The 24,502-nt window shown below is 35.5% G+C and overlaps 2 protein-coding genes across 2 annotated transcripts in view; both read right to left on the bottom strand.

Moving 5' to 3' along the window:
* Nucleotides 1-24,502, bottom strand: part of LOC124637653 (beta-arrestin-1-like) — a 109,608-nt gene that overhangs the window by 63,621 nt on the left and 21,485 nt on the right. The window lies entirely within an intron of this gene.
* Nucleotides 651-4,546, bottom strand: LOC124637643. Its single transcript, XM_047174257.1, has 3 exons — nt 4,025-4,546; nt 3,158-3,382; nt 651-2,735 (listed from the first exon to the last, which is right to left on the bottom strand). Exons 1-3 carry the CDS (start codon nt 4,139-4,141, stop codon nt 675-677), a joined length of 2,403 nt encoding a protein of 800 aa, XP_047030213.1. The 5' UTR covers nt 4,142-4,546; the 3' UTR covers nt 651-674.

Raw genomic sequence — 24,502 nt, 5'->3', positions numbered from 1 at the left:
GCATGAAGCATGTGAAAGCCTAACCTGTTAGATCTTCGAGACATCACCCTACGCAGCGGCAACCGGCGCGTGCCCTGGACTTTGGCCGCGTTTCCACTGACGCGGAGCTGGGCGGAGAGGAGCGGAGAAGAGCGGTGAAAAGTGGTCAGTGTTTCCACTGAAGCGGAGCTGGGCGGAGAGGAGCGCAGCTGAGCGGAGAGGAGCGATGAAGAGCGGTGAGTGGTCAGTGAGCGGAGCAGAGCGGAGTGGAGCATGCTTTTGGAATCGCGCATTTTTACAGACACACTGCACGCGAGTCACGCACCGCCCCGCTCCGCACCGCTCCGTACCGCCCCGCTGTCCTCCGCTCTGCACCCCAATGCTCGCTGTCCTCCGCTCTGCACCGCCTCGATGTATGAATATTCGCTCAGCTCTGCTCCACCCCGCTCGTACTGTTTCCATTGAAGCGGAGCGGAGATTTCAAGCATAATCATTGGTCAATTTGTGCACCGCTAAGCTCCTCTCCGCCCAGCTCCGCGTCAGTGGAAACGCGGCCTTTCGCTATAGTCGAAGACAAGTTTCTACTTGCAATTTCCTGTAACCTATAAGCAGCAGGAACCAACCTTTTAAAAACTAAAAAAGGGAGAAGGAAGTAAAATAAAACACCAATATACTTAATAATTAAACATGTATTATCATTCATCTTCAATTATTATTAGAATGTCATCTAAAAATTGTGCAGGGGGTACGATATTTTCTTGGAATCTTGCCCAACTGAGATACCATATAATGCACATTACATGGGCACAGCAGCCTACAGTTCTTCTACCTACAATACAATTACAATAATATGATAATATTGAATCTCGTCCTCTTCGACAGCTATCAACTAAAATATAAACAAAATATGTTTTGCGACTTATATGGCGGGATTGTATTCGGCCTCGCAATAACCAAGAAGTATTTGAAGCTGACAGCTGTCGAAGAAGGCTGCTGCTTACCTCCCTGCACACTTCTATTATAAACCCATCATTTCCCCGCAAATGTTCACCAAAATAGGACCGTGCCTGCTTTAATTGATATGTACCTAAGCATACAAGAATTAATTCATCATATGACAACTGGGGAAAATCATTTAAATTATCATTATGAATAGTTATTGTTTCAAAATCAGCCCTACGTCTATTATATTGGTTGTTAACAATAAAATCACCTAATATGTTATGTCTATTCATATTTAAATTAATCTGATTAATGATAGCCCCACAGTCTATTCTATCGGTTATGGGAGGGTGAAACCTATTTATGAGAGCAGCAGCCACCTTAAAATCTCTTATTAAACTTCTTGAGGCTGTATTAAAATAACATTGCCTGAATAATTTGAAATCTCTTTTAAACCTACCGTTCACAATCTCAACGACCCAACGGCAAATGGTGACTGCCCTCGATTTGTTTGCGTCAAGTGTTGACAGCTGTGTTTCACCCTGCGCCAAAGTAGCAGGCACGTATGTCCTATATCCACATTGGTTTAACAAAGGTAATGAATCTCGGAAACCCCTATCCAGTATAAATACATCACCATTTTGGAAAAAATCCTGGAGTGGGTTTCCACTTAAAAATTCATGTCTCATTATATCTGAGTCTGACGTGGTAGCTGGATAGGGGCCCAAAACATCAATGATGTAACCATCTGTGCACACCATTAAAAAAGGTTTGGTTAAGTTCCTATATTTATGCAAACTGTATGTTTTTTTTTGATATAAATAATTAGAGCTTTTTTCAATATAACAGTAAGTTCCATCAAATATAGCGATGGGCCTAGAATCTCCTTCAAATAAAGCACTAGGAATGGCTAAGTTCCTTTCTTTTATTTGTTCTCTAGTGATGTGTTCTAAACCTAAGTGCCGAGGCACAAAATGTTCAGTTAATATGTCACGGGCTTGACACAGCCACTTGGCTAAAGTTTTCTTAGATGTTTTAAATAATGTTGCTAATCTTTCATTTGAGTCCCCACTTCTTAATTTGATAAGATAGGCTGCTAAAACTGAAGAACTATTACGAATTTCTATCAATTGTGGAACCTCATCAAATAATTGACGGAACTGAACTTTAGTAAACCCGATCCAGGTATGCACAACATGGTCGTCCATATTATCAATATTTTCAAAATTCAAAAACCTTTCTTTTGGGGTTTCTTTTAGTGTAAACATATCTTGGATATGTCTTGCAGTAAATGTTTGTAAATAATTACTCCTTAAACTATCAAGGAAGTCCCATGCCTCAATTACTAAATGTATATCACAAAGTCGATTATTTTGTGGTACATAATATTTATGCTCATTAAGCAACATTTTTCTCGTTGCTAGAGGAACTCTATATCGTTCAGTTCTCTGGCAACCTTCTATGAAGCACCGTCGCTCTGTTTCAACTGCCCGCATATAATCTGGCAATACAATTGTTGGTTCAGGGTGCTGTTGTACTGGTTCCACAATTGGGGCACTTGGTGAATGTAGTTCCACTGAGGGTTCATGCACATCATCATTACCTTGGTTTTGTTCTGGTTGAATGGAAACATTCTCAGGTTCGTGTAGAATGTTGTCATGATTTTCATCCAATTGTCCAACAGAAACACCAACTGATGATTGGGCTGGCGGTGGGTTACTTTGTGAGGAAGTCGAAGGACCTGTACTCATATGAACAGCAGCTCTGTCTGCTAATATCCAACAGGAATGGCATATACGACTTGCCTCGTCCACCTTCAAAAAAATAAAAATTCACTATTATACTATAATACAGTAGTCCAGATAGTAATAAAAAAAAATAACCCTAACCTAACCTGTGTCGGGTGCCCTTGTCTTTCAGTTAAGTGTTTTATTTTTATGATTTAGTGCTAGTTTTAAATCATGTTAGCTTTACAAATAAATGTTTTATTATTTTAACTAGCTGAACCTCACGGTTTCACTAGCATCTTTGTTTACTGCTCCGCTGCTATTGGATGTAGCGTAATGTTATGTAACCATTCTCAATAAATAGGCTATCTAACAGACAAGATTTTTTAAAGTCGGACTAGTAGATTCTGAGATTAGTGCGTTGAACGCACCAAACAAACTCTTTCACTTTATAATATTAGTATAGATATAGTTTAAATAATTTAAAATATAATACTAAACTATCTTACCGTTTGTGGTAGAATCCACTCTCTAATCACATTATATATCGCAGATTCACGAGCAGAATCATTACGAAGAAGGTGGTTGAACCGCCGGGCTAAGAGTGAACGACCACAGCGGAGACATACGCTTGAATGGCCAACTTGGGTTGGTGCATCAATCGCACGTCTTCCAAGAACCACATCTTGGGCCAAGTCCCAACATGCTTGGCATACAACGTTCTCACTGGTTACCTGAAATAACATAACCATTTAAATCTTGTTCAACCCCTAGTGCATGTTCAATAATGTCGATGTCACAACCGAGACCGAAATTGATTTATCGGGACTCGAGGGTGACCTTCACTTTTTTTATAAGAGAAATGATCAAACTCCACATTCCACAGATTAAAATATATGTCTATTTAAAGGCACACAGCGGGCGCGGCGCGGCGGGACGGGACGGCGACGCGACGCTGAGCAGTTGTAATGTACTAGATACTATGGACGACTTCACACAGAGCGATAGTTACCGTCGCGACGAGCGGGACGGCTCTGTGTGAAGTCGTAGTCGTCTAGATACTATGGACGACTTCACACAGAGCCGCCCCGCTCGACGCGACGGTAACTGTCGCTCTAGTACATTACAACTGCTCAGCGTCGCGTCGCCGTCCCGTCCCGCCGCGCCACGCCCGCTGTGTGAATAGACCATTACAACTGCTCAGCGTCGCGTCGCCGTCCCGTCCCGCCGCGCCGCGCCCGCTGTGTGCAGAGACCTTAAGCTAACTAATTGACTATTGATCTAATATAATACTGTCCAATAAACCGATAGATATGAAGTTAAAATGGCTTGCTAAAAGCACGATTTGAATATGTAAAAAATGGGTAAAAACTTACAGGCTGAGATGCACGCCACTGACGAATAACTGTTAAAATCGCCTCATCCTCCAAGACTTTTCTTCCAATAGAATTACTGCGACCAAGCGCAATCGTACAATTCATACAGCGATCCATGTCGTCGATATCCAATCGATAGGCGTAACAGTTGTCCAAAATCGAGAGCCAGGTAATTCAGAGTAGCAAGATCCGTCGAAAAGCCAAGGTCGTGGGTTTAAATAGTAAAACCAGGAAAATATGTGCGCACTCAGAATGAAAGAAAACAAACGAGTGCATCTGTCAGTCAGTGACAGACGCATGCCACCAACAAGTGTTGCCGGAATAAAAATACAGTAGATTACTAGTAATTCAGGCATTTCAGGCATTATTTAATCGATTATTTAGTCTTATTATCTTAATTTAAGTTTTCTCTCTTCCTGGGTAGAATCCTGGTACCATATTTTGTGATTTTATTTAAAAAAATGTAACGGTTTTTTTAATACATATTTCAGGTAGTTAACTGCTGGGCCCAGAAGTCCCCTTCTCCTTTTAATAAATCTTTATTTCTCACTTGCTAAATTCGCGCTCACAGTCAAAATGAGCAACCAATTCCTTCAACATTGTAAGACCACAAAATATTGCAGTCTTACGAACACTCAACATTTTGTACAAAATAAACTTGACGTTGGATCAGGTTTATTTATCGACATTGTTGACTCAAAGGACTTACTCAGTAACCACGTCACTCGTTAAAATAACTTTGAAATAAAGTCATGAAAACTCATGGAGAACAAATTGACTAGTGGATATGTCACAAAGTAAAATCTCCTAAGAAAGAAACGCGCCAAAATGAGAGTGTTCGTAGGACGAGGAACGTTACTAGCTACGCTCTAACACGACTTCTATAGAACCTGCCCATTATTATCAAAATAAAATCACCAATCAATCAAGACCAATCTTTGACAGATTGCTTTTGATTTGACAATGAACCCCAGTCTCATTAGTTCTAGCAAGAATGCTACAAGAAGGCGCCTGACCTGCCTCCCTTATAGCATCTCCGCTATCTTTCCTTCCTCCTTGTAAAATACCTTAACTGTTGCCCATTTCAGAGGCCAATCAATCATTGGAGTTAATTCTTGTTATGAAACCCTTAATTAAGGTGCTTCAAAGCTAATTAGCTTGGCTCCCATTCTTCGTGATCAGCGAAAGGAAATTGGGCTCCCATTATTTAGGTAATGTGTTGAAATATATTTTATTGAGACGTTTCTATAAATAGATGTCTTAGAATTCATACTTGTGTATGTACAAACGTAGTACTACATACAAAACAAGTAACATAACTATTATAATACTACATATACTTAGGTGGAGCTGAAATTATTGTCATTGTCAATTCCAGAGGTAGGTATAGTGTTATTAATGACAAAGTAAGTCTGTCTGGCTCCAAAACTATAGAATCGATTTAAATAAACAGGTACCCAGACTAATTTAGATTTGTTCAGCCTGAACAACATTTTTATCTAGGTGTTAAATAATCGGCGGCTATTTAACATTTCTCATTTCCCAGCTTTGAGATAATACGAAAGAAAAACTGAGAATATTATAAAAACTGGTCTCCTCTTTAGCGTAATATTCTAACTAAAGGATTGGTATAATGAGTTCTCCATTTTATAGCTTCATACAAAGAATAAAGCGCATCTCTATAAAGGCTACATTACGCTATATTGGATTTTTCTCGGTAATAATATCGCCCCCGCAAGTTGCGTCGATCTGAAAGATAATATAGTTTTAAAAGGAATTCTTTTTATCTTGTTTAAAAATATTGTATCAATATCTAAAGGTATCATTATGAAGTCAATTTGCTTCAATAGAAAATAACATTATTTTTTCAATAAATAATATATCATAATCATAATATTGGAAATCATAGACAAGAAAATTATCTTACAAAATATATGTATAATAAAAAAATAAATCAGTTTTTTTTATTACAAAAAATATAATAGGTACATATTTTTTCTACTTATAACCCAAAATGCCGACGTTAGGTACAACTATAAGTTCTATGTAACATACTCTATATATTTTTTTAATAGTAGGTAACTTACTTCGCGTGAATGCCCCGAGTTTCCCCGGATCCCGAGGGAAATTCGGATAAACCTTTGTAACAATTTAGCTTCCCTACCATAAGGTTCTCAAAGTCCACCTTTTCAAATTTGTAATCTCTGAAGCCAGCGGTGTTAGACCTTATTGTTACGTACCTTTTTCATATGAAAATATGGATTTGGAAATTTGGTCCGAATATTATTCTGGAATTTCAGGTTTTATATCACACGGCACTTTAAGTTAACTAAGTATATTTCCAATATCTAAAATTCATCATCTGCCTAGCTTTTTCACAACTATTTTGGGGTCGGCTTTCAGTTTTACCGGATGCAGCTGAGTACCAGAGTTTTACAAGGAGCGACTGCCTATCTGACTTCCTCAACTCAGTTACCCGGTTACCTAGATAAAACTGGCTTCTGGCTACCCGTAACGACTGCCAAAGATGTTCAAAAGATATAAACTAAATAGCATCTTAACCTTCATAAAATTAAAAAGTCACAGAAATAACTGACCATCATTAATATTAATCAAGAAAAAAAAGAAATGAGCATTTTTTTTCCGTTCGCTTTCAACATTCTTTTCACAGCCAGACTATCTTAAGATTAATCAAGATATAAGGCGATTAAGACTTTTCCTTTAGAAGTTATTTATACCTTAACCCCTTTTGAGTTTTATGAATGACTCACTAGGAGGAAAATAAAGGGCATACAAACTGTAACACTGAAACGATTCCAGGAAAGTGTTAATGGGGTTTACCGACGGTTTTCTCGACTTTTATGAAAGGACAAGTATTCACGAAATACCGATTTGGACTAAAAGTTGGAAAGCCTCTGACGAGGTTGCTATTCCGTCGTACCTACTGCAAGGTTGTAGTTTCCTGTCAATATTTGCTATTTTAAGAACCCCTAATAATGTCTTTCACTTAAACTCCTATTTAGCAATAGAATGTAAGCTACACTAATATTAGAAACTACATACCTACCGATTTTAAAAATTCTTTCACTGTTCGGAAGCTACATTATCCCCGGAGAACATAGTCTATATTTTATCCAGGTACGGGACTAAGTTCCCCTGGGTCGCAGGTGACACCGTGGGGAAACGGTTTGTATATGTACAGGTAAGTGTATAAAACCTACACATACCTACACATACAAAAAAAAGGAGCCTATATTATCTCAATAAATCTATCTCAAGATCAAGACTTTACGTGTAGCAATTTCAATGGATTCAGTAGCTTCGGTGCAAAAGTGCCACAGACATACAAAGATGGCGATGACCGCAGAGTTGATGCAAGAATGACTTAAGTTATTTTTATAATACAGTTGGTAGGTACTCATGTGACTCGAGAAAAAAATGAGTGTCGAAAATAATGTAGGCGTAACCACGTGCATTTACTAGTGATAAATCTAAATATAAATATGTTCACGCTCATTATCTATTAGCTCGCCAGCTGCAGTTATTTACTGTCAGTGGTGTAGTAACATTGCCAGTAGCTGTTATTATGGTAAGGTAAATAATGTACTGGTCATTAATTTTAGTTCGCGTGTAGTATGAACTAGTTTGGGCTATCAATAGTTTAGTGCAATGAAGAAATAGGTGCATAGAAAGTTTGGAAATAATTTTACTTGTTAGGAATATTATTGTCCAAAGAAATATACAATAAGAAACAAAGAGTAAACATTTGGTATTATCATAATCGGAAATCAAAACGCATTTATTCAAAGTAGGCTGAAAATCAGCACTTTTCGTCAGAATAACCTGAGACAGTCTCCGAAAACACCCACCATCCACTTTTCTTCTTCTACCAAAAATGTAGACAAAAAATAAGCAAGTATTCTGATACGTAAATATCGATGTTAGCTCAATTTTAGCCATAATAGTGGCAGTCATTTTGATATCAAGAACTAAAAATAAAAACAACAACACATTTTGATCGCATCACTAAAATTAAGTGTCATCAACTTATCGATCAAACAATTCATTATCTAAAGTGAACTATTCTTCGCCTAAGTAATTGCACAAGCTCCATTTATTTATTTTCCAAGCCACAAACAATAAATAAGGTGAAATAACCTAGAATAAAACCAAAAGAAGGTTTTTCTTGGCATCTTAATCAAGCCTGGAGCATTTTACTAACTGGATCTGACATAAGTACAAACGTATATGCGAAAAATCCTGCCAACAAAATAGTGATAGCATTATGACTGCTTTAGGACTTATAAACAGTTCCTCATTTCACTCATGTATTTTCGATGATATCATTATGCACGACATACAGAAGAAAATTGACAAATACAGGCAAAAATTTGACTCACCAATATACATAAGAATATGTCCGACACCCTAATTCACTTTGTTTGGCAGACGGAAAGGGTAATGGCGTCTCCGGTTGTTTTAACACTCCAAGTAATCAAGGCCTTATAAAGTAATCCCAGGTGCGTTGGACAGGGGAACATTTTGTGGCTTAATACAAAGTTTTTCTGACACAAATGTCTGACACAAATGTACGAATACTTTCTGGCGATTGCTGAGTCCGGTCAAAGAAAATGGACACCTAAGAAAATGTAATATCTGCCCACTTTCCTTCTGTTTTATACGTTTTGCTTCTAAGTCGGGTAAACAAACGAAACGGTGTTATTTGGAGTCAGCATTTGTGAGACCTAAGCCTCATACGTCATGTCTATTTTCTTTTGTTGATATTATTTTGTACTAAATTTTATTTCAAAAAAGAAGAATGTGTCTCATATTGTGCTGAAATAAACCACATTGTTACAGTAATATTTTTAACACTTGACACACACTGCTGACAACAATAAAAGGATATATTTCCAAGAAGTTGTAAATCCGAGGAAAATTGTATACAAAGTCAAATTCAAGTTTAATTCAACCTTATATTTAATGTAGCTTGTAAAAAACTGTATTAGAGTACCACACACTGCAGCCAAACAGTTGGCCGACAGTTAACCAGGTAAAAGGAAATTATTTTTTTAAAGAAAATCTTGATTTCAATCAAAATTTTCAGTATTTTGTTTTAAGTTTCAAGTTGGTCTGATACTGGCCAAATACCTGATCTTTGTAATGGGAGCAGTGTCATTCATCTTCATACTGATTTATGAGCTCAAAACAAACTATCGGCCGACTAAAAGTTTGTACTAAGCGAGTACTTTCAGCCATAATTCTGTGCATCTAAATCTCAGAAGTTTGACAGACTTACAATAAAGTCCAATAACAAGGGCGTTTGCGTTCAAAGAGGGTTATTGAGATGGAATAGCTAAACTTTGTAGCACCCTTCGAGACGAATGTTCGTGGAATTGCGTTCGTTTCTTGATAACGCTTGAAAATAGATAGTTATTATATTTTCAAGAATAGAGTAAAAGAGCCACAAAGGGCTTTGTTGATTTATATTACATCTGGCTTAGGCGAAAATGTATCGAAGTTGCCTTTAAGCTTATGTACCTATATAAATATCCATCCATCTGCGAATAGATTGCAATTATTTTTTAAAGCTTCCATTTTCAGTCAGCCCACATACGTTTTTATAGCACGAGTCTTTTTTCATGTCAAGTATCTTACTGAGCATTAAAATTAAATATTTTCATAGCATCGCATCGCCATACCTGCTAATTACATAAAACACTTAAAATTCTCGTAAAACGAAAAGCAGAACATGATAATAAAATATTTCCCGAACAACCAACATTTTAGTGAAGAACTGGCGTATTTTAACGAGCCTTTCAAACCGTCAAGCAAACTTATGGTTATGATAAGTGTGCTTCAAAAATTCTCTTCCTCACCAATAACTTTACTTTGAATAAATTCAAACTCTATTACAATGGCTTAAAGTTGAAATTTCAAGATCGATTGAGGCTTTCAACTTTCTTGAAGCACACTTTAAGTTTGGTTTTAGAATAAAAACGAGTTCAGTTTTTTAAAACTTCATTCTATGTACTCAGTGTTCGTAAAGTATGGAAAATTGTCTCCTTTACTACTTAAGGTATCTTTAAGTGGAGGGACAACGCCAGCCTCTTAATGAGTAAATCCAATTTTACCCTACGTCCTTTAATCTTTTGCGAAACAGGGCCGCGGTTAGGACAGTTCTTGGTAAAGAACTCTGTCGCTCCGTATCACACTTCACGTTACTCAAAATTTACAACAAAAAAATACAGCTTTCTTCAAATAACAAGCCAACAAATAACAACAAATAGCCTTTCTGAAGTAAGTGATTTGATGTCTCACGCATGTGTACTAGTGTTTTTTTCTTCATTCATTTTGTCGATTGAGCAACTTCAGACCGGCAAATTTATGTAAAATTCAACTTGGAAAGTCAAACGAGAATCTTGCAGCCCTTAATAGAAAACTTAATACATATTGCATCGAAACAGCTTGTTTAACTTAAACTGTAATTAGCATAATGGTTGTTCTCATTAATCAACTAAATTAAACGGAGATTAGTAGATGATCGATGTTACTGAAGATAGCAAAATGAATAATCTAGAGCTTCGAGTAATGATAAAAAATCGATTCATTGCAGCAGATTCTGTACTAATCATGGATGGATAAAACGATGATACAATAAGGTTTCATAATGTCATTAAATGTTGTCTAAGTTAGATAACACTTTAACTAAGGATATGTTGAATTTAAAATAAAGCAGAATATTTAATTTTGCAATTGAAAACATAAGGGTATAGGAAGACAAAAACTTGTGGAAAGTAAATAAAGGATATGATTATGAAGATAGTTTGCGGAGTTTTTTCTCTTCTTCTCTTCAAGAAAGAAAAAATAACAAACTAATATTCCAAGGCCAAACCCTAAATAAATATAATACGTAAGAACCCCAATGTCACGACAACAGGTGAGTCAAATGTTTTGAATGTTGTACATCAAAACATGCAGGGCTTATCTGGCAAGGAGTTAGAGTTAAGTTTATTTATGGAGACCCATAATGTTCATGTTTTGTGTTTAACCGAACATTGGTTAAAAGAGCATGAATTACTGTTTATTAATGATAACTATTACACAATACAAAGTGCGTTTGTAAGAAGTAAGGCTATTCGAGGCGGTTCCTTGATTCTAGTTTCAAATAATTTAAAATGTAAACAACGCCCGGATATAGTTAAACTTTCTATCGAGCGCACTATAGAGTTGTCCTGTGTGGAACTTGAGCGTTATATTATAATCTGCGTTTACCGCCCCCCTCAGGGAGATTTCAGTATATTTGAATCGGGAATCTTCAATTCACTTAATAAATTAAAATCAAGTCAATATATATATATATATGCGATATATAGCGACATGTGAAACACGACGTGTTTATATATATATATATATATAAAAACAAAAACAAAACTATACCTATTTTCACTGAATGGAGGCATTATGTTCTCTCTTTTTTTTTTCCGACATTTTTTTTTTTACTAGCTAACATGATTACATGTTTACTTGTTTTTTTTTTTATACAAATTTATGTGTATAATTTTGAGTGATATTTTTATTTATTTTTTTGTATACGGTTCTTCAAACCATACAGACAGAATTGTGTTGCTGGGGAGTTTGTTCCACCACTTCTTCTTCCCAGCAAAAACACATAGGAAGTGGTGAAGGGCGGGCGTTTTGGGGGCTGTTTTTTGTAGATTTGACGTTCAAAAAGTGCTGATTTTCAGCCTACTTTGAATAAATGACTTTTGATTTTGATTTTGATTTTGAGTCACATTAATGAAAGCCTAGAAATTCTCTCCAAATGGTTCGCAGCCAACAATTTATTATTAAACGCTTCCAAGACTAAATGTCTTAAGTTCTGTTTGCCTAACGTCACTGCGGTTGAAACAAATATAATGCTCGATAAGAGCAAATTAGAGTTAATTAACAGTACAGTATTTCTGGGCATTACCATTGACAGTAAATTGCAATGGGGTCCCCATATATCCTCCCTATCAGGGCGACTTGGTTCTGCTGCTTTTGCAGTCAGAAAAATCAGACAACTGACCGATGTAGCTACGGCCAGGCTTGTATACTTCGCCTATTTCCATTGCGTGATGTCATATGGCATTTTGCTATGGGGGGCAGCGGCTGATGTCCAATCAATTTTTGTTTTGCAAAAAAGGGCGATCCGAGCGATCTATGGCATGGGCTCTCGCGAATCTCTTAGAGAATTCTTTAAGGAAATTAATATACTTACTTTACCTTCCTTGTATATTTTTGAAAATATTATGTTTGTTCGCAAAAACATCCATAAATTCACAGTTAAAAGTGACATTCACCAGATAAATACACGTAACAAACATAAATTAGTGGTTCCCAAGTTTAGGCTAACAAAAACAAATAAGTCGTTCTTAGGGAATTGTGTACGTTTTTATAACAAGCTACCTAAATGTATCCTTGATCTCACTGATAAAAAGTTTAAGAATGTAGTTAAAAACATTTTGATTAAAAAGGCGTATTATAAAATTCAGGATTACATTAATGACAGTGATGCCTGGCGTTAAATTAATATTGTTTTTTCTTTTTCTCTGCACATGTGGCTTCCCCGGCGACCGGGACACGGGAGTGCCTCCGCCCAGACCAGCCAAGCCCAAGCCAGCAAGACCCCAAATTGCATTATATAATAACTTGGTTACCCAATATATTTTTACTTTGAATTGTATAAATTATTTTTCGAGTAACGATTGCACTAAAATTATTTTGTATAATTTATTAATACATTTTTAGCTCAATTTGGATTGTATAACATTCTCAGGACTAGATAGAAAACTGTATGTTTGTAATTATGTTTATTTTCTTTTAAAAAGAGTGTCCATGGAGTTTCTTGCCGGTTCTTCTCCATGAGACCAACTCTTTGGAACCGTGCACCTAACTTTGACGTTTCGAAAGAGCTTTCATAGGCCTATTTGAAATAAAAAATTTTGAGTTTGAGTTTGAGTTTGAGATATCTCTAAAATACTTATGCTGATCTTTCTCTATGTATTTAAAGCCATCAACACAAATGTGAAAACAGTCAAAACTTCGTCGAATATAAAGCTAACAGAACGAAACTTTCAGTTATTTAACGAAGTCGACCTACAAAACGAAGTTTGTACAAAAACAAACCAAAATTAAACTCTCATTGCTGAAACTTGTTTGTTTATTCATGAAACCAAGTTATCTAGCCAGCAATAAAATATCGCGATAAAGATTTTATGGATTGTAATCATTTTTAAATGAGGTCTTATTGGACTGAGAATATCGAAAATCTGACGAAGACTGACGGCCCTTCCCAATAATCTATCTATTGCTAGAGATATAATTTTGAAATTAGCCCAATAGAATATGTCTTTACAAGATTTACAAATATTTACATTTTAATCAAAAACTATTCTAGTAAAAAAAAAAAGCTAAAAAGCATAAAAAAATTCGTCCCCATCGCTGTCGACTGGGAGACTGCCCAAGAGGCTGGTAGCATTACCTCGTTGGATTGCAATGCTAATCTTTTGTCCGAGGTAGCCAGTAGTAAAAGTTATATTCATATCTGCAGTAAGCAAAATACCGGATAGATAAATTATTGGGAATGACCCTGAAAGTATTCGCATAATCTAAATGCTGTAAAAGCTAAAATCGAGGCGAATCATGCAAAGGAATTTTTTGGCATTAAAACGAGTCCTATTGAGAAATTGGACCCAGTAATTTTCAAAGACCTACAAATTTTCGGATGAAAGGAAAAATACGATTCTAGTTAAAGGAAAAATTATGGGAGAATTCCTATTGTCTGGTACTTCTCTAGTATCATAAGGAATTGTGTCACGTACACTGATAAAAATGACCTTTGTCCTTTCTAGTTAATGGGGGAATTTGGATGTCATTTGCGAACTATCTTCGGGATTGTTAGCCTCTTATGATTCTACGATAAAATGTTTCAGCCGAGTTAAGACTGTTTTGTTCAGAAATCGAAAACCTAAGGTAAAGGACATACATAAACGTTTTTTTATTTAATTACATATAATTAGTACCTAAAAGAACTTAAAACGATCCATTTATTAAACTAACATATCATTTCTTCATTTTAAATCACAAAAATATATAGGTACGCCATGTTTTTTATCTTCAAAATAAGCAACAGGTCGAATAAGTCAGAAGGTCAGATTGGCGTGAATTCCAAATAGATAAGAGCTTAACTTCAATCAATTCTAATGCTTCTAGACCTTCTGTCCTTGAAGAAGACTGATTACTGGATTAGTCTGGAGTTTTTGTTGCTCTGTCTTGTAACCATGTATTCACTGTTTGTGGTAGGTATAAATTATGTTCACAAGTGTCCACATAATATCCCTAAATAGTATTCTGGGTATTTCTTTTAAGACATTCTTAAAATTACAGGTACAGCAACATCAACAATTGTTAGACTGAAAATATGACTGTCCAAAAATAGTGATGAAATTATTCATAATTGCATATAAAAAAGTCACAAGAAACTTATGTAATCCATCATCTAGTGAGACCGGTGACTTCATCTTGGCATCACATTATTAACAATTACTGGAAAGAGAAGATGGTTATTTTTATTTAACGTTTGTCAAAGTGGTCCCTCTATATATCTGCCCATACGCAGGACAAAATAAATTCACAAGGTATTCCATTAGTTTAGATAAAAAAAAAACGCTTAAAGAGAATATATAAAACCTTTGCACCCAAAGCGGTTTATTAAAAATATTTGGGATAGTTTCGACCACTCTGTCTAGCAAAATTTTCAAATATTTGGAATATTTCTAACATCCCCGTGCGGCTAGTAAAATAGAGGGTTTTGAAAATATGTAGTTCAAGTTTTTTCAGCAAAATAATTTGAGGCTTGTGATGAAGTTAAATTGACAAAACTTCAAGTAATTTAAACATGATTAACATACTTATGTACCTAAACATATGGAGCCGATTTTTCTGTGCTATGAAAACACAATTTATAGTCTATATCTGAAGCTAAAAATTCTAAAAATATTGTGCAATAATCTACTACTTCATAACGATTTGCATCAGAATTCTAAAAACAGCCACTCAACAGATCACGCCATCATTTGCCAAATTGATGTGCTTCCATTGCCATAAAAAACTCAAATACTGCAACAGCTCATTCAACGAGCAACTGTTAACACGGGGCTTATAAAACCCAGATTACACGGTGGATTTAATCTGCGGTTCGCCCACACAGCGGTATTAAAACGGTCATGCAAATCTACGTAGGTACATTTGTATGCGAAAGACTCGCTCGGTGTAATATATGGACACAGTTTGCACCCTTGCAATTTGGCGGTATTGTTCGTTACTGTAAAGTAGGATAGTGGTAACTCACACTGCTATACTGGAATACTGAAACCTTGTGATTTTAATGGTGAAAGTTAGTAAGTACCTCTATTGTGACTTTATCTGCTACATCACTTACATTTTTTTATGTGTTGACCCTGCAGCGCAGGTGAATTTAAACTCTTTAAATTGCATATATTAAGAAAGCTGAGTATCGTCTATTTAATGATTAAAGAAAACTGAGGGAGGCTATAGGCTACTTTTTATACGGATGCTCGAAATAATTGCCATAGGATGCGGATTAATCTTTTTTTATGGGAAACCTTCTAATAACCCCTCCCGCTGTGAGTGCAGACTCTTAGTGACTAAACCCCACCATGTTCCTTATTAACCTCTCTATGAACCAGTAAGTAATTAAACTTCAGTTTATTCACCACACGAACTGTGCACATAAAATAACATTGCTGCTCTGAAACCAGCCATACAGTTGCATCGCTCCGCCGGAGCATAGCAGCATAGCATGGTAGTGTGAGATCCAAACAATGTACGGTGTACGGTTGCACCTCTTTGTAATGTAGATGTTATACGAAATGTAATTAGTGTTAACAAGGATTGTGGTCACGATATTTGTTCTGTACATAATGCTCTTTGAAGTTCCTTCTCTCTAAAGCCATTACTGAATCGCTGACAGGGTTCTTGCATAATTTGATTACGAAATCCTCGGACAGAATGACCTTGGTATTTGTATTTTGGCGTTTCTTTTCAGACGGTCAAAGAGAGAAAATATCAAAGTCATGTTATGAATTATGATAATGTATTTATTTTAGCAGTAGGTACTATGCAGCATATTTTTTATATATAAATGCGGCTTTAATGAAAGTCAAACTTAACATAACTTCTTCAAAATCAATTTAGAAAATCAAAGCCTAAATAATGTATGTATCCCCTTTGGAAGTTTTACTACAGAAAGCCAACTCTCAAGGTCAAATATATTTGCCAACATTTTCCACTTTCCTGGCAAGGCAAAATGCTAACAGAATATGGCCTTTCATTATTACAAAAAGAGAAAGCTTTGCAACAATAAATCACTGAATAATCTACCAACGTAAATTACCACTTTGGTAGGAAAACTGTGCCAAATATCGTGTCTAAGCGATCTGGCAACATTCCTTGAAATATTCTCGAAATTACAGCAATTTCACGAACTAGCTGTTTATTGATTTCGGAAATGTGTTGAAAATTGATGCTAGTTCTATTTGTTGGTTTTGCAGTAATGTTGCGGGTTTTTATAATAGTTTTTCCTTGTCAGTCCTGCTATGCAGTATAGATAGCAATGAATAGATATATCTAAAGTGACAAAAACCTTCTCTTTTGAAAAAGTTAGCTTTAAGAAGAAAATGTAAAATGACAATTCAAAAACAATTGAACAGAATAAACACAGTGATTGAGTTACTTTTGTGTAACTTTATGATTGATGATAGTTTGTCGTGTCTAGACATCGATAAGTTCTATTCATACTTCATTTATAAACTCAAATACGCCATCATTAAATACGTTTTACAAACCAATAACATAAGATTTTTATGCAGACAACAAATTATGAATTTTGCTCCAAAAGAATCTAGAATAACTATCTTTTGTTAAAACAATAAACACAACAGAATCCTACTCTTTCTCAAGGTTTGTTTATTTGAATGAAAAAATCTTCCGTAGTTTAGTTAAGAAAATGCAGTCACTGTTTATACAAGCTGTTGATTTGCATCCGTGCCATATTCAAGGAGGTAATTATGCTAATGATTCTCGACCCAAATCAATAAAAAAATTGATACGTAATTTTTTTTCTTTAATTTTTTTTCGGAATTCCGTAAATGTCATCTAGCCTTATTTAAACTTGGCGCGTGTGTTACTGGCGTTAAAACCGTGCTGCACCCTCACACAAACGCAAACACAAAGCATACGCAACGATCACTCATAAATTTCATTCATAAAATTGGATTACTTCGGAAATACCACGACATTTCAATGACAAAAAAAAGCAGTGCATATTAGTTATTTCCCATCTACTGTAATTCCAATCGATTATTTACGTATTGTATGTCCTCCTCCTGAACTATGGCACAAATGCAAATCAACACCTTGTATTTTAAATTTGCGTTTTTCAGTAAATCGTTTTTATACTATTTCTATGAATAGGCAGGCGCTGTATGCTATTAAGCTTAGTTTTATTCGGTTGAAAGTTCACTATAAAAGGATTTTTGCATGTTTTCAACTCAATGCTTTTCAAAATGTTCAACAATTGAACTTTTCTGAATGAAACGCTAGGTTTTGAATATGGAATCAATTTATTGACTGAGCTAGTTTTATTCATATTTTTTTGTTTGTAATTTTATTAATCCGATCAGTAGGTATACCATTCTATGATATTATTACAGAGTGCGTAACATTATTAATGAACTTCGTAAGAGTATTTTAAAATGACGAAGTTCTTTACAAGCATATAGCAAATCAATTATTTACGATTGCTCTAGTTCTATTGTTTCCAAATCTATTTCTAAGAGTTCAACAACTGACTCAAAAATGTCAAAAGTGTTGAAAAATTCACCTTTTCTTTAAATTCCGGTACTACAAAGAAACTTGGCATTCGTCTCGTAATGAGTTCAAAACAAAATGTTCTACCACGTGGATGAAATCAGAAACAAGATGGAGATATAAATAATTTTACTAATGCATACCTATTTAGACGAAAGCTAAAAAAATTGCGTTGTTTTCATGTACTTGTAGGCAAAGATACCACTTGTACGAACAGATGTACCCATAAGTAAACTGTAAACATGTTAACGGCTGATCAGATTCTAGCCAATTACACTAGCGAGCAGTAAATTCGGGCCAGTTACCAAATAGTTAATTATAATTTGTATCTATGAATATTATAATTTGTATAAAAATTTTTGTTTTAATTCACACCCTATTTCTAACAGTTTTTTACTTGAACAATGATCAAATACATCACTGTCACAAACAAGTTTTATTTTTATTTACCTATATTTCTATCATTTTCGCTAACAAAAGCGACAAAAAGCTTTTTGGGCACTACTCAAAGTTAAGTGCCCTTGAGTCTTGGGGCAAAGATGTTCGGATTTTTTCAACTGACCCCATTTCTGTGCCGTCGAGTGTATGCCAGGAGAAACTCGACGTATTGCCAAGTGTGTTTCAATATGATTTACATTACAAAGTAAATAGTATATTATGACAAGAACACGTGTCATTGTTATGTCAATTTAATGAATGGTAACACTAGTTGTAAATAATAAGTATCATCAAGTAGTGTTTAGGCTAAATAATTGCCAAAAAATTCCGTTATTTGATGAAAATAGGTTCGTCACATGATGTTGTAAGTACTTTATCAGATGTAGGTAACTTTCTACTATATGGAATTCTTGCAGGTCTATCTCTATCTGTAAAAGACAATAACTGAAATGGTTACAGAAATGAAAAATCTATCTTGCCTTACTACCTACCTTCGGGAAGACTCAACCGAGGTCAGAAAATAAAATGAAAACCAGAAGGAATATTCCTTCGCTTTTACCAATTAATACAGCTTAGAAGAGCCCGTGAATAATAGCGCAGGAATCTTACTTAAGCAGCACTATTTATTCAGAATTAATGAGACATTAAATATAGAACAGTTTTTCTAGAGTCTGAACGTTCTGAACAAATCGAAGCGGAAAAATCATGGCTGAGCAAATAATTGAGATGTTCTACGATGGGTTTTAGAACTTTAGAGACGTAGGTAATTCTATTTGTAAGGAATTTAAAATTAATTAAATGTTTTTTCCCAAATTGTTTCTGTGTGTGTATATATGTATAAATAAGCTAATTTTTACGTCATGTAAATATGTACTATAATTCCTTTTAAAGCATTTAATTCTCCAAATCAAATCATGTACAAAAATAAATAAATAAATTTATAATATTAAACTATGTATACCACAGATTACTCACTACACTTACAGCATTGTACATGACTTATTTATTATATAGAAATTTTCCTGTAAAGCACGGGCAGACGGTCTTAAGAAGAATTTATCACATCTGTTACTTATTCAGCATTTAATATGGCAACACTCTTATATAACCACACTTATTCAGTGTCTTCCTGTGCCATTTAATATGACAACACTCCAGTCTTGAAAATACCACTTACATCACACAGTCAACAATGAAAACTTTCATACGTCGTGTCACATTTGAAAAGTAGCATTTCGTAGAAATTTCCCAAAAGGCAGAGTTCAGGCATAATACAAAAACGTCGCAAAAGATAGCACTCTAATGCCCGTTTTCACCAACGAATACCTAAATTTAGGGAGCATTTACGGAACACTTAATAAGAATTTCATTTTCACCAAAGCCTAGGTGTCAATTATAACCTTAAAATTTCACTTAAACTTGGGGGCCCGATTGATGCCTGCTTAAACAACCCCTATCATTATCATGACAGAATACAAACATATTTTGAACCGTTTCTGGCGATGGATAGTGAAATGAAACGTAAACTTTTAGAAAGTTTAGAAGCTGTGGAGGTTGTAGATATGTAAAATAATAATCATTATAAGACCACGTACCTATCTTACGTGAAAGAGCAGATGACTGAGAAATAAGTACGATGCTCATGACTTTTTTATAAGATTATAGGTTATCACATGCTATGAATGCACTTGCTAGTTCAAATATAGGCCTATTCAGACCCAAGCGGTATTCGCTACCGTCTACGGCAGAGAAAACCCTGTGGGTATGCGGTAATATGACTGTTCAGACCTAAGCGGTATTCGCTACCACCTGCGACAGAGAAAACCCAGTGGGTATGCGATAATATTACTGTTGATGTTCGGGATGTATGCCGCTGCTCTCGCGCGGTATGTACTTCTATCGCTCAGGTCGCTCTAGCCGCGGTATAGTTATCGGCACGGATATTGAGCCCTGACCTTCACCTGCGCAGAAGCCATTTATTGCCTTATGTGTACAGTGTGCAAAGAAGTAGGCTAACATTTAAAATAATAAATTATGTAAATTAAAACAAAGATAGTAAACAAATATTTTAATATTAGTCCTCATATGATGTACCAAACATTATCATCATCCTCCTGCACCAATTCAATTTGGGGTAGGCTGGGCGCAGCATGTTTTTACACGTCTTTCCAATTTCTCGCACCACCTGAAACTAAATAAATATAAATAAATCTATAATTTTAACCCCATACTTAAATCCATCAACTCATGGAGAACAAAAATACAATGAAGCCCACAGTAAAACAAGGAACACAGTTGAACGGCAATATCTTAATACACTATATTATTATACACAGATATTATTCACATTTACCTGTAAACGGTTCCTATCGCATTAAAACTATTTGTGACTGGATCCAAGGTTTGTTTTTGGCTTCGTTCGTGGTCCCATCCGTTTTTTGTTTAATATTGCGTCGCTATGAGACGTCAGAAATTTCACTAGCTTGTCTTTTTCTTCTGTAAGAAAGGTTTATCCTCGTTTTCTCTTCTCTGCTAAAATAAACTTATCTATTCAACAATAATAAACCCAAAATTAACCTCACTCTATGTACACATACACATCAGTCAATTTGACAAACGCGCGAATGACATAGGTAAAAATTCACCTATAGAAAACCTCTTTACTGTTTTATTGCATAAAACATAGCGTAATGTAGTTTAAGTTAAATTAAAATAACACCACAAGAAAAAAAACTCACAGGCTTTAGTAATATATACTCGATAGACGTTTATTTCTTAAGAAGTACAGAAAAATCAGTTTATCGATAAAATATCGACTTTGCATTATCGTTTGTAGAACTAGTAATCTGTCACTTACTTAAGGGATCCATGTACAAGTGTGGTGAAAATGAATTTAGGTAGGTGTCAAATTGGGAGGGGTCCTTATTAAAAGTAGCATTTAGATAGGGAAACGGTAAGAGGTTGTTGGTGAAAACGGGCATTAGAGTACCTACATACTGCAGACTAAATAGTTGGCCAACAATTGGTCCGATGGTTGGCAAACAATTTTATTAAAGAAAATCTATTCCAATAAATGTTTTCAGTCGGTCTGATACCGGCCAAATCCTACTAATATCCTACTTATATTTCCTACTAATATTATAAATGTGAAAGTTTGTGAGAATGTATGGATGTATGTTTGTTATTCTTTCACCCAAAAACGGCTGCAAAGCTGCTTGAAATTTGGTATGCAGATAGGTGTTACCCTGGTCCCTGGAATAACATATATATTACTTTTTTTTACCTGATAATTGTAATGTGCGTACTGCCATTCATTTCCATCTTGATTTATGAGCCCAAACAAACTGTCGGTCAACTAAAAAGTTAACAGTATGCGAGTACTCTAAATAAAAGGAGGTTTTCAAAAGAACGAAGTGACACATTATATCATTTTTAAAAGGAAATATTCCAAAATTATTTTATGTGGAAGCGTAAAAAGGAAAAAGGGTGGCAGCATCTTTGTTGAACGGACAGTTTGTTACTTTTGGAGCGCGACTTAAAAATGTTTTGTGTCGTTGTAGAAGCACTCACACGAACAGCTAGTGTCAAAAATTGCTAAATGTGTCCTCTTTATCTGTAGGTTTGCCAGCAGGGACTAAGCTAGAGGAACTTTGATTAGTTCCCTGCTATTTTATCAAATGAATCACAGAAGAATAGATTTAAAACAAGGTTTGTTGCGACAGTCAACTTGATCCTTAACGAGAAATACTTTCCTTCTTCAACATTATAATATAAGTACCTACAGATTGCACTACAGTCGTGAAAATATAACAAAGCAGAGACCCTTCGATATATTCCAAGTTACTTTAAGCAAAAATAATTGCCGGGTAACGACCTCCCTTAAGCTATTAAAAACAGCTGTTATCTGAGGAAAGCAATGTAATGGTCCAAGGCAGACTGCGTTTAAGTGAATTTAAAATTTTAATACTTTCCATCTATTTGGAAGAAATCTTTAAAAATAAAAGGGTCCTACAAACTGTGCATTTATACATAGTCCTTTGGATCCGAATGTAATTTAGAAAGTGCTAAACTGGTCTATTGAAAACTTTCAAAAACCTTTATAAAACGATTCTCATTCTCCAAAGTAAAAAATACTTACTTAACTACAAATGGATCCTCGTCAACGTTTGCGGTATTTAACAGACTACTAATGAAAGGAGTCTTTGTGTTACCTGATAACTAACTATTGCCCACGAGTTTGCCTGCATCCAGTGGAAATTCCTTCACAGGTCATGATAATAAGAAGCTTACTTAGGTATAGCCTCTTCAGGTGAAGAGATACAGAGACTATCTAACAGCGAATACAATAAAAAATTACCCCGTTCACTCAAATAAACAAACTCTCAGCTATTCACGACAAATTACAAATTCCGAACATCACTTGAAATTCCACACATCAGCTAAACAGTGACAGAGAGCGTTAACATAAATAGAACAAACACAAACGAACAAAAAACCTAATTTATGAATATTCTAGCTTCCGCCCGCGGCATCGCCCGTTTGGTTATATCGCGTTTCCAAGAGAATTCTTCAAAAGTCTGGGATAAAAAGTACCCTATGTTCTTTCTCAAGGTCAACTCGATCTCTGTACCAAATTTTATTAAAATCAGTTCAGTGGTTTAGACGTGAAAGCGTAACAGGCAGACAGACAGTTACCTTCGCATTTATAATATTAGTAGGGATTACGGCCACCTGTTCAAAACATACCCACATGTCTGCCCGGAATACTGATGTTTATCTTTGAGATACCCTCTTTTATCTTTCACCTGCATCCGCGTGGCCTAGACTAGCAATGATTTCTGCTAGCATATAGATGCCTTTTTAAAAGATATGTGCAGTATAAGCAGGGGCAGTATATATTTGAGGTGGTACGTGGTGCATCTTGGATGCACTTGGTTTTTAATATTTCAAGGAGTTACGATCGGCTGAAGTTGGTGCAGCTAAAATATCGAGATAAAAAATCTCAATTAATTTATCTTATATTAAATCCTTCCTATTATGTTCTTTATCAAAACGTTAATTTGGGTAATCAATAAAAATAATGGTTCACTAAGTATCGATACTTTTATTCGAACATAGGAAAAATACACATAATATTGCGTAACTCCACAAAAGCCTAACATATTCTAAGCACAAAACACTCCAAAAGCCGATAAGAGCCATTACTCTCACTTCCTTTGAAATAAACACTGGTTGCCACAATTTAGCCACAACAAATCACTATTAATACGGCGATGCTAACCGAATACTGATATGCTTCTCGATTCTATCGATACATCGGTATCGGTAACTCCCTCGGGCGGTAAACTCTCGAGTGAGAGCGTATCTCGACTCGTAATGATGTGGAAACCATTATAGATTATTTAGCTATCGAATCTGCACTAATATTATGAGGAGAAGGTTGTATGTAGAGAGGTGCCTTGATAACACTACTTTCACGAGAGCTTTAGTTTATAGAAAGTTCAATTAGCTCGTGCCACGTTATTTGTTATGAAAATCATGAGCAATGACGCGAGTACAAATAAAAACAGTGTTTATAAGAATAGGTACTACTATAATGAATAAGAAAAGTTTACATCGCACAAAACACATCAAATGCGATATCCTGGACATTTTGTTTCATTGGACAAAACGAATAATTGACTTAACTTTCACATAAGCTTTAAGTAACCTAACTAAAGTTTCCAACTGCCGCGATTTGTACACTTACATATCTATAAATAATCGGTCACCCCATTACTTATCTCATTAGCTATCTGCCTTAGCCACTTCATAAAATGCCCACGCACAATTTGGTGGTCGTGGCATTCTCACCTCTGACCTCGCTTCCCGAAGCGTGCATAAATAATTAATAAAAGACGATCGCTTGAAAGGTGGACCGCTTCGAAAATATACCATAGCGAGAGCCAAAAAGGAACAACCTTTTTGGCTTGTCAGGCGAAAATTCTAAACTCGTGATGCAAATTATGTGTGGGTATTTTAAAGGGTTCAAATTGGTTAACAATTTAAACTGTTTAGGGAAGTTTTGGGTCAACTGTAGAGGAAACAAATGCAACGCGGCTAGTT

The sequence above is a fragment of the Helicoverpa zea genome, chromosome 2, assembly GCF_022581195.2.
Source record: "Helicoverpa zea isolate HzStark_Cry1AcR chromosome 2, ilHelZeax1.1, whole genome shotgun sequence".
Classification (NCBI taxonomy): Eukaryota; Metazoa; Arthropoda; class Insecta; order Lepidoptera; family Noctuidae; genus Helicoverpa; species Helicoverpa zea.
The sequence above is the reverse complement of the archived record's forward strand: the minus strand, read 5'-3'. Positions and strand labels throughout refer to the sequence as shown.

What these genes read in the sequence shown, in the direction of transcription:
- LOC124637643 (XM_047174257.1), bottom strand. Translation starts at nt 4,141, where the DNA reads ATGGATCGCTGTATGAATTGTACGATTGCGCTTGGTCGCAGTAATTCT. An exon ending in AGTGGCGTGCATCTCAGCCT is followed by an intron (nt 3,383 to 4,024) that starts GTAAGTTTTTAC and finishes ATGTTATTTCAG; the next exon opens with GTAACCAGTGAGAACGTTGT. An exon ending in AGTGGATTCTACCACAAACG is followed by an intron (nt 2,736 to 3,157) that starts GTAAGATAGTTT and finishes ATTTTTTTGAAG; the next exon opens with GTGGACGAGGCAAGTCGTAT.